General features: G+C 54.5%; 1 protein-coding gene across 1 annotated transcript in view; it reads right to left on the reverse strand.

Moving 5' to 3' along the window:
* Window positions 1-13,118, reverse strand: part of UVRAG (UV radiation resistance associated) — a 364,001-nt gene extending 350,883 nt beyond the window's left edge. Inside the window, 3 exon segments of the mRNA XM_059930781.1 lie at window positions 12,563-12,617; window positions 12,619-12,926; window positions 12,929-13,118. Coding sequence (XP_059786764.1) covers window positions 12,563-12,617; window positions 12,619-12,926; window positions 12,929-13,118 — 553 coding nt within the window.
* Window positions 13,119-13,977: the final 859 nt, after the last annotated feature.

Consider the following 13,977-nt stretch of genomic DNA (forward strand, 5'->3'; position numbering starts at 1 on the left):
TAGGTAGGGTAAGCTTGGGGTGGGAGGCATGCAGGGAGGAGCTGGGGGCCTCCACCTTCTACTGGGCAGGGGAGAAAAGGTGATGGGAGGAAAGGCATCAGACATTGTCTCATCTGACCACTTCCTACTGCAAACAGGACCCCGAAGAGTGCTTGAGGAATGTTTGAGGAGTGCACAGAGAAAGGGCTCCCTGTCTAGCCCCTGCCTTTGGGTCAGGACCAACCAACTGGTCACACTCACTACATGGAGCTCTCCTGCTTTGGAGGTGGGGTAGGCATAGTAAGTCCATATTGGTGACATATCCCCCACTGAAACAACTGAAAAATTCTTCCTTGTTTCCTAATCCAAATCCGTCTGCTATTACAGGTCTCTCACAATTAGATAAAGTCAGGGTGCAGGAAATGTAGACTGTCTTATTCAACCGTCACCCTATTATCCACACAGAAGAAGAAGGCCTGAAGGGCTCCCACAAGCCCCAGGGCAGGTTGGCCAGAGCTAGGCCTTTCCCACACTCCCCAGTCTGTCCTCCCTGCCTCGGCCCAACTACCGCCCACAGCCCGCTCTGCAACCAACTAGGAAATGCAAAGTCCACTGAGGAGTGTCAGGTGTTCCTGTGGGCAGCACAGTGAGGGGGCTGCCTGGAGGGGGAGGCCAGGAGGGTGTGGCCACTCTGTGTCCCTCAGGCCTGGGCCCACTCGGCTGCCTCCTGGCCAGACCATCCCGACCTGGCTGACCACAGAGCCCAGCCCTGGGAGCTGGCCTGTCCAGGATGCTGAACCACAGGCCCAGTGGAAGCCCCCTGTGGATCTAAGAAATATCCAGTCATTGCTCCCCTGCCTAGAAAGCCGCTCCTTGCCTTGCCCACCTGATGACCCCCGACAATGAGATAAGGCAGCTCGTCCTTCAGAACCCAAACAGGCGAGCCTTTGGAGAGAGGTCACCTTTCCTTCTCTGGGATTATCAGCTCTAAGGCCCATGCAAGCGTGGAACCCTCTAGGGCCATCTCACCAGCCCCCACCCATCTTGGAAAGAACCTGTCAGTAGATGAAGTCGGGAGAGGCCAGCAGAACAGAGAAATAAGAGAGGAATGGAGTCCTCCTTCCAGGTTCCCACAGCCCCTCACCGGGTACCGACTGCTGATTACAAGTCCACTCTCCCATCACACTGGGAGCTGCCCAAGGGCCTGGGTCTGATCCATGTCTTGGTTCCCAGTGGCCTCTCAGAGTCTGGCCCAGAGTCAACACTCAGCAAGGTTTGCTGAGCAAAAGGACGAGCAGGTCTCTGCTCTGGCTGATCCTCAGGCCCCCCTCCCCCACCCCTGGCTCTCTCTCTGTGGGGCTGGGTGACAGGTAGGCGGCCCGCACGGCCCATGCAGCTTCAGGGCCTCCAACGCGCTTCCATAGGCACTCTGGTTCCTCACCAGTCCTGTGAGTTTGGCATCATCACTGCCATTTTGATGGTGATAAAGGCTCAGGGAAGTGACATAGCCAAGGTCACTTGGTCAGAGGGTGGCAAAGTTGGACTCAATTCAGGCCTAACTTCTAGGCCTGCGTTCTGTCCCTGTGCTGCAGGTCTCCCCACGTTCCTTCTCTCTTCTTCCCAGAAGAAAGTGGGGGAAGGCTGGGAGGCGACAGGAGAAAATGCATGACCTATTTTCCTCTAGAGGGGCAGGCGAGGAGCAGGCGTCTTGTGCAGTAAGTTAAGTGGCAGCAGGCCTTGGGGTTCCAGTCCCAGTTGTACCACCAACTCCTGTGTCACCTTGGCCAAGTCACTTCACCTCTCTGGGCTTTGGTTTCCCCATATATAAAATGGTGGTGGGGAGGATGAATTTTATGATCTCTTTGACTGCTTGGACTCTGGTGTCCACCCTCCTGAGGACACCACCTAGAGGCTCACCACCCTGCAATAGCCCTGGTACAGGTGCTCGGCAGATGGGAAGTGGGGCTTCAGCTGGGCACCCCCAGGTCATTGCCAGACCTCACCACTCAGCTGTCAGCATCTCCTCTGCCCCAGTTTTGGCTGGGAGAGGTCCTGCAGAAGCTGGTAGAGGTGCCAGTGCTGCAATCAGATGTCACCACTGCCACTACCTTCATACCCAGCCTGACTGTCCTCAAGCCCTGGGTGCGGCCAGCAGGGAGCCACAACCTGGCACCACAAGTCTCAGCACCAATGTGCTCTCTCGCCACCGCTCCCCCAGCCTCCGCCGGCACACTGCACTCTCTGTGCACCCTCTCAGCGCCAGTCCCACTGCAGCCAGTGTCTACTTCCTTGGTCATCCTCCTTGGCCAGCGTCTCCTGGGTTCCGGGGCTGGTACCTGATTCATCCATGTGCCCAGAGCCCAGCCAGGCCGGCAAGAGAAGGAGCTCATAGAGGTTTACTGCATGAATCAACAAATGCATAAGTCCCAGAGGCAGCTGAAGGCCTGGATGCCCAAGTTAGACTGAGCTGCCTGACAGGAAGGCCCCCAGCCCTATCACTGAGGACCCCAGAGATGGGGTGGGGGAGTGAGCCTCTCTCGCCCTCTCTGAGCATGAGTTTCCCCCCACCCCACGATAAGAACAGAACCCACTTCCTACAGATGTCTTATTTTCATGAAGGAAGACGAGACAGGCCACAGAGTAACTTGACTCGTTCTATGAAGAGAAGCTGCCAGTAACCAATCCAAATAGCTGCTCCAGGGCACCACTGATTTCACCATTTATTTTATACAGCTCCTTTGCTCCTGGATTTGGGGAGGGCAGAGGGAGTGGAGCGGCCAGAGAGGCCCAGAGCAGCTCTCTTACCCCCAGAGAGGAACCCCCTGCCCCCATGTCTATACGGAGCTTCCCTGTCCCACAGCACTCTCCGGGAAGGTAGACAGGCAGGGATGGGCAGCCCCATTTCACAGAGATGGAAACTGAGGCAAGTTGAGGCCAAAAGATGTTAAACCACTTGCTTGAGGTCAGGGTATAGGGGAGCCAGGACTCTCGGCAGGTATTTGAGTTCTGAGTCCCTCACCATTTCCATGATGCCAGGCTCTTGAGGGCTGGTCCCCACTACACAAGCCCGTCTACACCCCGACTTTAGGAACACACTCCTGGTGAAGGGAGGGCTGCCTCTCTGTCCCAACCATGTCCCAAGTTTCATGGCGGGTGGGGATGGGTGTGTAATGCCTCTTTGCCCAACATCTGATAGTAAAGTGACCAGGCCGCACCCGGGACTGATGAAACCAGGGCTTTCTCTCACACAGGCTTGAGGGGGCAGCGTCTGAGCCCCAGTCCCCGTAATCTGAGAAAGGGCCCTGGGCCAGCCCTGGCCCTGCATAACTCTGTGACCTGGGGCAAGTCACTTAGCCTCTCTCAGCTTTAGTTTCTCATCTGTAAAGTGAAGATAAGAATCCCTACCTGTCAGGGTGGTTGGGAAGGTAAAAAAAATAAATAAAAATTAAAAATGCATGTAAGTCCATTTGGCATCTGTTAGGTGACTGACACCTGTTAGGTGATTAGCTCTCGTCATGGCTTTTACCACTGACCAGAGTGGGAGGGGAATTGACGAACAAACACAAAGTTTTTCAAGATGTGTGTGGTCATGAGGTTGTGTGTTATGAGGAGAGGGAGCAGAGTGGGGGCGGTGGCAGGGGAGGCTCCAAGGAGGTGGCGAGGCCTCGGCAGGGCCTGGAAGACAAGATCTGGGAGGCGAAGAGGAGGAAAATGGGCACTCGGGGTTGGGGGCAACTGCCCCAATAGAGACTCAGACGGAGTTACAAAGAGGCAGGCCCAAACCCAGAATGTTCAATGACCCAGGAACAGGGGTTCACATTTACCCAAAACAGATGCTGAGAATAGGAAAGATGGAACGGGCTCAAGCAGCCCAAAGTAGGCTCCTGGAGGAGGTGGTGGGGACAGGGATAAGCATGGAGCACTTATGAGGTGCCCAGCACTGTACCAGCCACCGGGGAAACAGCAGTGAACACAGCAGGTCAAGTCTCACCTGTTAGGGGGCTTAAATTCTGCTGAGGGCGAGACAAAGCACCGACACATAAATGTAGGATGTAACATCAGGCAGTGATGAGAGCTCTGAAGAAAAATAAGCTAGAGGGATAGACAAGAGGATCCTCACCTGTGGAGAGGAGGCATGGAGCAAGGCTGACTTCCCTCCACGGGGACACTGGAGCACACATGACATTCCTGGGTCAGGCCTCTGGGTACCCCACACTGCCTCCTCTACCCTCCTTAGCTCTGGCATCCTGGGAAGGGATGCCAGCCTGGAGAAGGCGCAGAGGACAGGCGGACGGGCGTCAGGAGAACCTGACCTCCAACTCGCAGGAAGTGCAGCCTTGGTGAGTCGCTTCCTGTGCAAGCCTCAGTTTCCTCGTCTGTACAGTGGGGCTAATACCTACCTTGCCAGATTCTTGGGAGAATTAAATGAGGTAATGTATAGGCAAGAGCATCATAAAAAGTAAAGACCTGGGTGAATGTGGGGTAATTACCAAGTAAGCCTGGGTTTCCACTCCTGTCTAATGGGTTTCACAACCCCTGCCTTGCCTTGGAGCAGAGGCACTGACGTCAGTAGACTTAAGATTCAAATCCTGGCTCTGACTCTTATTTAGTGTGAGACCCTGAAAGTCACTTCCCCCGTCTAAGACTCAGCGTCCTCCTTTGTTATGATCCAGAATTGTTGGGAGGAATCCAAACAACTTATGGCAAAGGGACAAACAGCATCTCACACCTCTGTTAGAGAGCTAGAAAGATGCCAGTGAGGTCACAGAGATGTGGACAGCCGCCAGAGGCTCCTGAGTGGGGAAGTCATCCTGTTCACGTCCGCAGCCCCAAGGATGCCACACCTGGGCCCAGCCTGACCTAAGCTCTGCCCTGGTCCAGCAGCTGCCAAGTGGACAGTGAGGAAATTGCCCCAAGCTACTCCAAAGGGCTGGGAACAAGTCTGCACAGAGGCACAGAGATGGACATTCTGACTCCTGGCAGACCCTTTGAGGTCCAGGAAGCTAGGCCAAGTGCCAAAGAAATGCCACATCTTCAAGGCCAGAGGCAAGCTCTCTTCCAGGTCCCCTCCCCGCCAAGCACCTTTCAGCAGGAGTCCACACGTGTGACGATGGGGGACAGTCATGGCTCTGGAGGGTCATGCCTGTTGATCTCAGAGGCCCAGCCCTGGGTTGGGCTCCAACTAGCCCTGCACATGAAGCTGTGCCCATTCTCTGCCTTACCACATGCTCAGCCAGACCCTTCTTCCCCTAGGAAGTCTCCCTACACTCTTGGCCCTGCCTGCCATCCCTCCAAATACAGTCCTGTCACCTCCAGGCCCAATCTGCTCAGTCACTGAGCTCACACTTACCGGGTACCTACCAGGCCCTGAACGCTGGTCCGTCAGAGATGGGCCTCATCCTTCTTGGCTGATTCTTCCTCGGGGTAGCCCTCCTCCCCCACCCCATGTGCCCCACCTCACCCTGCACTCAGCCTTTCTCATTCTGGGAGAGAGTGCGCATTTGCTCATCTGGGTCCCTGTGCCCAGCACGGGGTCAGGCACAGAGCAGATGCTTGGTCAACGTTTGCCAACTGGATGCTCGAGGGGCCTGCGATGAATAAACAGGGCCTGCACAAGAACAGAGATGACGGACCTGTGTCATGGCAGAGGGTCAAATGGAACTTTCTGGGGAATCAGGAGGGAAAGGTCTCCTCTAGCTGGAGGGGTCGCGGTTAAAGGCAGGGGCAACAGTGGAAGGTTCCAGAAGGAGGGAGAGAAGGGTGGAGGCCAAACATTAACATTCATTCAGCGAGTACTTTCTGAGTATCCTTTACAGGCCAGGCTAGGCGCTGGTCTAGGGTGGGAGCTGCCAGACCCTGCCTTGCCTCTGCTTCTTGGGCTCTTGTGGGAGGAGGAGCTCCGCCCCGGGGCTGCCCACCTCAGCTATGGCTGGGGAGACAGGGCTGTGAACAATGAGGCACAGAGGGTAAGCCAGGGCCGGGGAATCCATGGGAGGTACCCAACTGGCCTGGAGGATGCTGTCATGGATGGGTCAGGTGAGATGTAAAGGATGAGTAAGTTTGCCAGGCTGACAGGAGGGAGGTGCAGGGTCAGGACCCCAGGTACTGGAGTCCCATAAATGGCACCGGAAAAGGCATGGAAGGGAGAGAGGGCACAAGTTTGAGGAATTAACTGCAAATAGTTCAACCAGGTTGAAGCATAGCAACAGTGTGAATGGGTGAAGCTAGTCGAGAACGTGCAGGGGGAGTGAGCCATGGAGGACTGGAAATGCCAGGCCGAGGAGTCCTGGGCTCCATCCTGAAAGCGGAGAAAATTGCTGCCCACCCCTTCCATTCCCTCCACCAGCTTCAGATGGTGTCTAAGGGCCCCGAGGCAACTAGCCAGCCATTCACCTGGTCCCAGTCCACTGGTGATTTCTTTTCTCGAAAGACTAATAATCTCCCCTTTAAGGGTTAGGTGTTCTTTAAGTAGGTAACCTTAAAGCAAATTAGGTGTCCTTAAAGCAGGGCCCACTGGGACATCTGACCCAAAGGTGTCCCTGGAGGACCCTGGAGGTGACTGCTGAGGACCCCAATGGCCTGCTTTCTCTACCCCCATCTTCTTTTTTTTTTTTTTTTTTTTTTTTTTTTTTTTAAATTAATTAATTAATTTATTTATTTTTGGCTGTGTTGGGTTTTCGTTTCTGTGCGAGGGCTTTCTCTAGTTGCGGCAAGCGGGGGCCACTCTTCATCGCGGTGCGCGGGCCTCTCACTATCGCGGCCTCTCTTGTTGCGGAGCACAGGCTCCAGACGCGCAGGCTCAGTAGTTGTGGCTCACGGGCCTAGTCGCTCCGCGGCATGTGGGATCTTCCCAGACCAGGGCTCGAACCTGTGTCCCCTGCATTGGCAGGCGGATTCTCAACCACTGCGCCACCAGGGAAGCCCCTCTACCCCCATCTTCTGACACATTAAAAAAATAGCTACTGAAGTGGGAGGGGTTGCCATGGCAACACCACCAGCTTGTGGGTATGTCACCACCAAGGAGTCCTCAAAATAGGCCCTTATCACAATACATGGGCAAGCGTGGGGAGCTAGGTTCTTCTGGGGCACTTACCTGGGCCCCAAGCAGGACATGAGCCCATTTTCACAAGGACAAGTTGAGGACAAGAATGAGTAGGAGGTTGACCCCCAGGATCCCACAGCCATCGGGCATGATCGGAATCACACTTCTGCAGCCGAGCTGGAATGAACCCAAGGGGGCTGCCTTATGCAGCCCTCCTTACTGTACAGACGAGGAGGCTGAGGCCCCAAGAGGGCAGGGTCTTGCCCAAGGTCACAATGGAAGCAGATGCAGAGCGAGCCTCCTGGCCACTAAGTCTGCTCTAATAGTGAAATGAATTCACATTTCCTGCTTTTGTCGATTTGCCCAAAGGGTTTGTGTGTTCAGCTTCCTTGGGTCTGCACCATAACCTGGGCAGATATTCTTATCATGCATTTGCCCATTTTATAGATGAGGATACTGAGACTCCTAGCCCTAAGCCCTCAAAACTGCCAGTAGCAACTCCACACCCAGGAGGCTCCAGAAGTGGTAGAGGCCAAGAAACTCTGAGTGCACCAGGTGCCTCTCCCAGTAGCTCTCAAATCTCCACCCCCAACCCCTGCAAAGGGCATAGGCAAGCCACCCCAGGCCTGGATACAGTGACCTCTATCTCCCTTGTCTCTCAGCACACCAGGACCTCAGCTCAGGTTGGTAGCCCAGAGACCCTGCAGTCAGACTTTCCCTCCCACCCAAATCTCATGTCTCTATTTATGCTGGTCCCTGTACCTGAAGGTTCTTGCCTGTCTTGGTAACACCTGTTCATCTTTCAATATTCGGATTGACTGTCGCCTCTTCCAGGAAGCCTTCCCTGACCCCAGGATGATTTAGCTGCCTAACCCTCACCTCCAGGCCTCCACCCATGCTTCCTTCCCCTTTCACTATGTGGATCGCTGTGCACTGTCAACCCCCTAGTCTCACTTCCTCAAAGGCAGGGACCATGGATTGACCTGTGTGCAGCACAGAGTCTGACACACAGAGGTGCTCCGTCAATAAACTGAAGGGCCCACACCCAAGTCCCCACGGTGAGGAGCCTTCCTGGATGTCCCAGAGCTGAGTCTGCCACTCTCCATAGTGTTGGAGGCTGTTGCACGTGACACACAAAATGAATGACAAGGACTAACAGGCGAGTCACAAGCTAGTTTACAAAGTGCTTTCCATCCCTGTTAACCTAAACCCTCACATCCTTGAGAGTTTGAGATTTTCTGATCCTATTTTCCATTTAGGGGGAGTAGTGAGATACCCAGAGGAGAAGTGAAGCCAGGGCTGGAATCCTGGCTCTCTGGCTTCTAAGCCTTGGAAGTAATGGGGGGAACTGTGGTGAGCCCCCCACCCTCGGCACTCAGCCCTGGAACCGGCTCCTCGTGAGACTGTGGTGTCTCCAGAGCAGGGAACAGCTGCAGGCCCAGCACCCAGCACGGGTGGGCACAGAGGAGGCCTGAGGAAGAATTGAGAAATCACACCGAAGCAAAAAGCAGGGCTTCCTGCCAAGAGGAAGGAGCAGTGCTCAGGAGGGCTGAGGTCCCATTAATGATTCATTCATTCAACAAATATTTACTGAGCACCTACTATACACCAGGCACTGTGCTAAATGCTGGGACAAACACTGAGAAAGACAGACAGGGTCCCTGTTCCCAAAGGGCTGACATTCTTCTGGGGGAGACAATCACCTAAACAGATAAGTACACATGAGAATTTAGGTAATGAGAGGGGCTATAAAAAATAAAACAAGATGGGGAGGCTCTCCAGATGGTGTGGTCAGAGAAGGCCTCTGAGAGGAGACTGAATGGTTGGAAGCCAGCCATGCAGTGACCTGGGCAGAGGGCAGCACATGCAAAGGCCCTGAGGTAGGACTGAACTGGTGGGAATGCTGGGGGAACAGGAAGACCCCTGGCAGTTCTAGAGCACAACATGGTAGGAGAGGAGGTTGTGAGGCCATGAGGACTGCTCACAGGGGGCTCCACGGCCACAAGGAGGAGTCTGGAAGGTTTGGAGTACGATGAGGGGCAATTGGCTGTTCCCCTGGCCTCAAAACTCTGGGGCTCGTGGTGCATGTACTCATCAAGGCAAGTTGGGGGAGCTTCCTGAAAAAGCTTGGGAAGGGGTGCTCTGCCACTCCCATCATGGTCTGGGAGCAACCTACACTCATTCAAGAAACGACCACCTACAGTGGCCAGAGCCCTGCACTCAGCCCTTCGCGGCTTCACCACGCTTCTCTCTTGGTTTAAGGCGGCCAGTGACCGGCAGATGGATCTGGGTTCTAACCCTGGCTTTGATGACCCTGGTCCAGTCCCTTCTCTCTGGGCCCCTCAGTGTCCCATCTGTAATATGAGGGCTGTGCCAGATGCAGCGCTCCCAGAGAGCTTTGATTTTATGACTCAAGTACTTGTTGCTGAAATCAGGGGTGGGAGGATGGGGGTGGGGCAGGATTGCCACACTGGCTAGTGAATCACCTAGCCTGCTAATAAAATATTACTCTTGGCTCTCCTTTCCCAGCCCAGAAGAGCCCTCAGTCGCACAGATAGCCCCAAAGTGGCATTTGTGCATTTGGGGAAGTGGTCTATGCAAGGAAGGAAAGCTATAAAGAATTGGGGGAGGGAGGAACATGAGAATGATGTTCTCATCCTATGATTTAGGACTAGGTTAGGTGACTGTCAATTCTTAGTTCCAGAGTTAGCCTCCAACAATCCAGCCTCTTAGTTTCACCTCCTACCAAGTTCCTGCTTGCACACTCCCAGTGATGGAGAGCTCCATCCCCACCCACACCAAACCTGTTGCAATCCTCAATAGCTATCAGAAAGGATTCCTCCATTACATCAAATCTGCCCCCCATGATGCCACCCCTGTTCCTGGCCTTGCTTTTCGGAGCCTCACAGAGCAAATCAGCTCAGGATTTTACTGGGGCTGCCACCATTTCATGCTGGGTCCTGTGGTGAACCCTGGGGATAGAGGCAGGCATCAGAGGGCTTTGACCTGAAGAGCCTCATATCCAGGGGCAAAGGCAGGGGTGCGAATATGACTAACTCTGCATTCTCCACCCCTGGCACAGGTAAATCCTTCAGATATCAGAAGATACCAACAGAGACGCCTATCTCCCCGACACTTCCAGCACACACCCACCTACCCATGCACCCACAGCTGGCCTCTGCTTTTGGTCAAGAAACCAGACACCAAGGTATCTATTTCAATCTCACCCATTACAGGTCTTCCCTTCACAGAAGCCATGGTCTCTCCTTGAATACCACCACCAACAGGGTGTTCACCACCTCCCAACAATGGGACCTCACTGGCAGAGGCAAACCAGGCCACTGGGGAGTGTCTTCAAAGACCAAGGATGTAGAAAGCAGGTCTAATGGAGATGCCAGATAACACAAGATTTCCTTCAGTCTCTCCCTTCCCCACCCAAGTCTTTCACCAAAGCAGAGCCCAGACACCTAAAGTAATTGGTTTGCATTTCATACCAGCCCCTGCTACATCCCATGATGGAATTGTTTGCAGCCAGTTTTTTCTTTTTTTAATGTTTTCAAGACCTGATAACAACATGGAGAAATGTGCCTGGTAGGATAGTAAGTGACTTGGTCAAAATCATTCACTGGAAGTCCTCCTGAATTACAAATCCTAGGTCAAAAACGAGGAAGTCAGGGTCACCTGCTCCTGGAAGATAGAGCTCACAGTCTGTGGACAGCAGAGGTGAGGGAAGGGGATCTCCAGGAAGGACCACCACAGAGAGCACCCCTATCCCATTCTCTGGAGACAAAAGCATTTTTAAAAGCATGAACATGGCTAGGTCCCTTCCTTCCCCTGTTATGGGCATTAAATGGCACAGTGAACGGACAAGCTCTTTTAAGTGAGAGAAGGGGCTGTCAGAGGCTGTCGGGCTGGGTGTCTGGGGCAGCTCAGGCTGCTTGTCCTGAAGATGGTGACAGCAGCTCGGTACCTCTCCAAGGGCAACGAGCAGCACCCAGACCAAGAGGGGCAGATAATCACACCAATAGTGACACGGGGAACAACGCCAATGCCCCAGACATGGTTAAACTGTGACACAGCTCCAGGGTGCTCACCTAGCAGCCACTAGAATATTATAAGTGATTTGGAGTACCAGAAGGAAATACTCATGATTTAACACTAAGAGGGAGAAAACAGGATTCAGAACTATATCTACATCGTGCTTTCAACTTTTATCTAAATAATGTGTACAAATAAAACTATAAAGAAATATACTAAAATGCTATTAGGAAGCTATCTTTGGATAGTCAGTTAACCAGCAGTTTTAAATTTTCTTCCTGTTTTTCTATATTTTTCAAAATTCCAATAATTCATATGTTTTATTTTTATAATGAAGATGTGTCGAGTAGGCTACTGTTAGTTACTGAAGAAAAATCCTAAGTAGGAGAGTTTCAGCAAGCAGAATAAAGACTTAGGTGGAGGGAGGGAGGATTCAAGCAAGACAGACACATAGACCAGGACAGCTGTGAGAATGTCCCAGGCTCTCCCGGATTTGTATTTAATCCCCTGGCCAAGGCACCTGTTAAGGAAACCTTGGGTGGGTCATGCCTCCTCCCACCTCAGTTTCTCCAAGTATAGGTGAGAGGTGGGGGCATGCAAGGGATGCTCCTCCTTGAGTAGGAAAAGCTCTGGAGTTTGATCTCCACTCTGCCCCTGATTCACGGAGGGCCTCAGTTGCACACTGGTGGAACAGGGGCCCGGGCCACACTGGAGGGCACCCAGGGTCCTCTGCCCCACCTTCTAAGTGTGCCAGGCTCACAGTTGCTGCTGAGTGGGCTCCCAAGCCTGGGCTGAAGAATGGGTGTGAGGAAGGAGACAGTGTGGGCACACCTGTCCCAGCCAGGCATGTTCCCTGTCTGGTGGCTGCTTCAGGGGATTGCAAAACCCTTGCCACTCTGCCCCATCCAGTGCCTCACAGCTTGATCCACCAGGTGAGGAGAGAGGGAGGGAACTGCCAGGGGCCAGGAGCAATGCTGGGGGTTGGAGAGGAGTTCTCAGCTATCACCCCATCTCACAGGCTGGAGGAAGAGAAGTGATGTAACAGAGGTCCCCAAAATCGATGAGTGCCAGAGTGGAGAATGCGCCCACATGACTACCATGCCAGGTTGCCTGGTTCAGACCCGGTAACCATTATTCTAACCTCATCTCAGACCCAGGTGAGTTGGGGGGAAGAATGGGAGTGATGATGGGGGAGAGGGCGGCAAGCCGTCCCAAAAAGAAAAGAAAGGGGTTGGGACCTCGGCCCCCATAGCGGCCTGTCCTCCAGCAACGTGCCCCCACCTTACCAACACACTCCTGCCTGCCTTCAAGCCTTTCATCACATCCTTTCTTGAAAACCTTCTTGCAGATGCACTGCCCCAGGAGAAAGTCCGCAAGGCCCTGCAGACCCTAGGCTGTGACAGCTCATCTCCCAGACCCTTAGCCCAGCTCCGAGAGCTCTCACGGGACAGCATGGTTCCTCAGTCAAAGCTCTCCCTCCGGCCAGCTGGGCCCGATGCTCACCTCGCAGGACTCCGGAGTAGGCGGCTATGAGGGTCTTCATGGCGAAGCCGGTGCACGTCGGGGCTCCGCGTGAAGCCGCCTGACCCCGCGCCCCTGGCCCGTGCCGCGGCCGCCTGGGCCAGGGCTTCGCGGCGAGCACGGGAGCGCGGCGGTGGCTACGGCCTGGGGAGCGGGGGGTGGGCGGCCAGACGGGCCCGAGCGGCGGCCCAAATTGGAGCCTTGGCCACGGCCACGGCCACGGCCACTGCGCCCGTGGCTCGGAGCGCGGCACTTTGTAACCTCATAAAGGGGCGGGGACGACGCGGCAGGGGCGGGGTCGGCCGTTCCAACCTCGGCCGCACCAGCTCCATTGGGGTGGGGGAGCCCGGGCTCGGCTTGGCGCGGGAGGGCTGCTCGGAGGCCCCTGCTCGGCGCAGGTGGGCGGCTCGCGAAGCGGAGTCCTCCTTGCAAGGGGCTGCCTGGTTATTCCTGCCGCTCCCTCCGCCCGCCCCTCGCCGCACCCCCGCGGCGGTTGGTGCAGCCCGCCAGCAGGAACTTGGGCCGGGAGCCCCGGCATGGGCAGGACAGGCGGGGGCGGGCGTGGGTTTGTGTTTTACTTTGGGCAGGGCCTTGCCTTGGCTACAGATGCTGAGGTCCCGCCTCTGATTGGTGGTTGTATCAGGCTTAGTTAGGTAGGGGTGGGCTCCTGAAGCCCTCACGCTGCCTCTACTTTTCCATCTGTTGCTGTAGAAACTTCACAGAGAATCTATACACTGCTGAGTGCTGGGGACCCAAACCAGTCAGTCTCGGCCCTGCCCTGGGGATGCTCACGTTAGTGAGAGGCAGCCATAGGGATGCTGGCAGCAATGCTAGGGCAAGAGAGAAACCTCTGGCTGTAGACCAAGAGGAGAGAGGTCCTTTCCTTGGACTGCGGGCCGGGGGCTGGGTGCACTTCCCAGAGAGATTAGTGCACAGCAGAGCTGGAATCAGACAGACCCGGAGCCCAGTTCTGGCCCTCCCTTTCTTGAACCTCAGTTTCCATATCTGTACAATGGGAACAATAACACTTATTTTGTGACGTGCTTTGAGAACCAAATGAGGTGAAGTGAAAAAATAGCCTAGTATAGTGCCAGGCACATAGAAAGGGTTCCAAAATTATTTTCATTGCCCTTTGATGAGTAGTTTTGTAGATGGAGGGTGTAGGGGTAAGGCATAAAGTCTTAGAAAAGGCAGCATGTTTGGGGCAGGGTTAGGGCACCTGCAGTGGCTAGAGCCCAGGCAGCTGTGGGAAATGAGGCTAGGGCTAGACCTTAGGAAGTTTCTTGACTGCCACTCTTGAGACATTAGGGAGGATAGCTTTGAGTAGGGAAATGACAGTGGTCACCTATGTTTTTAGGAATCCTCCAGGCATAGCGTGGGGAGAGGCTAGAGGCTAG

This window comes from Balaenoptera ricei, chromosome 8 (assembly GCF_028023285.1).
Source record: "Balaenoptera ricei isolate mBalRic1 chromosome 8, mBalRic1.hap2, whole genome shotgun sequence".
Classification (NCBI taxonomy): Eukaryota; Metazoa; Chordata; class Mammalia; order Artiodactyla; family Balaenopteridae; genus Balaenoptera; species Balaenoptera ricei.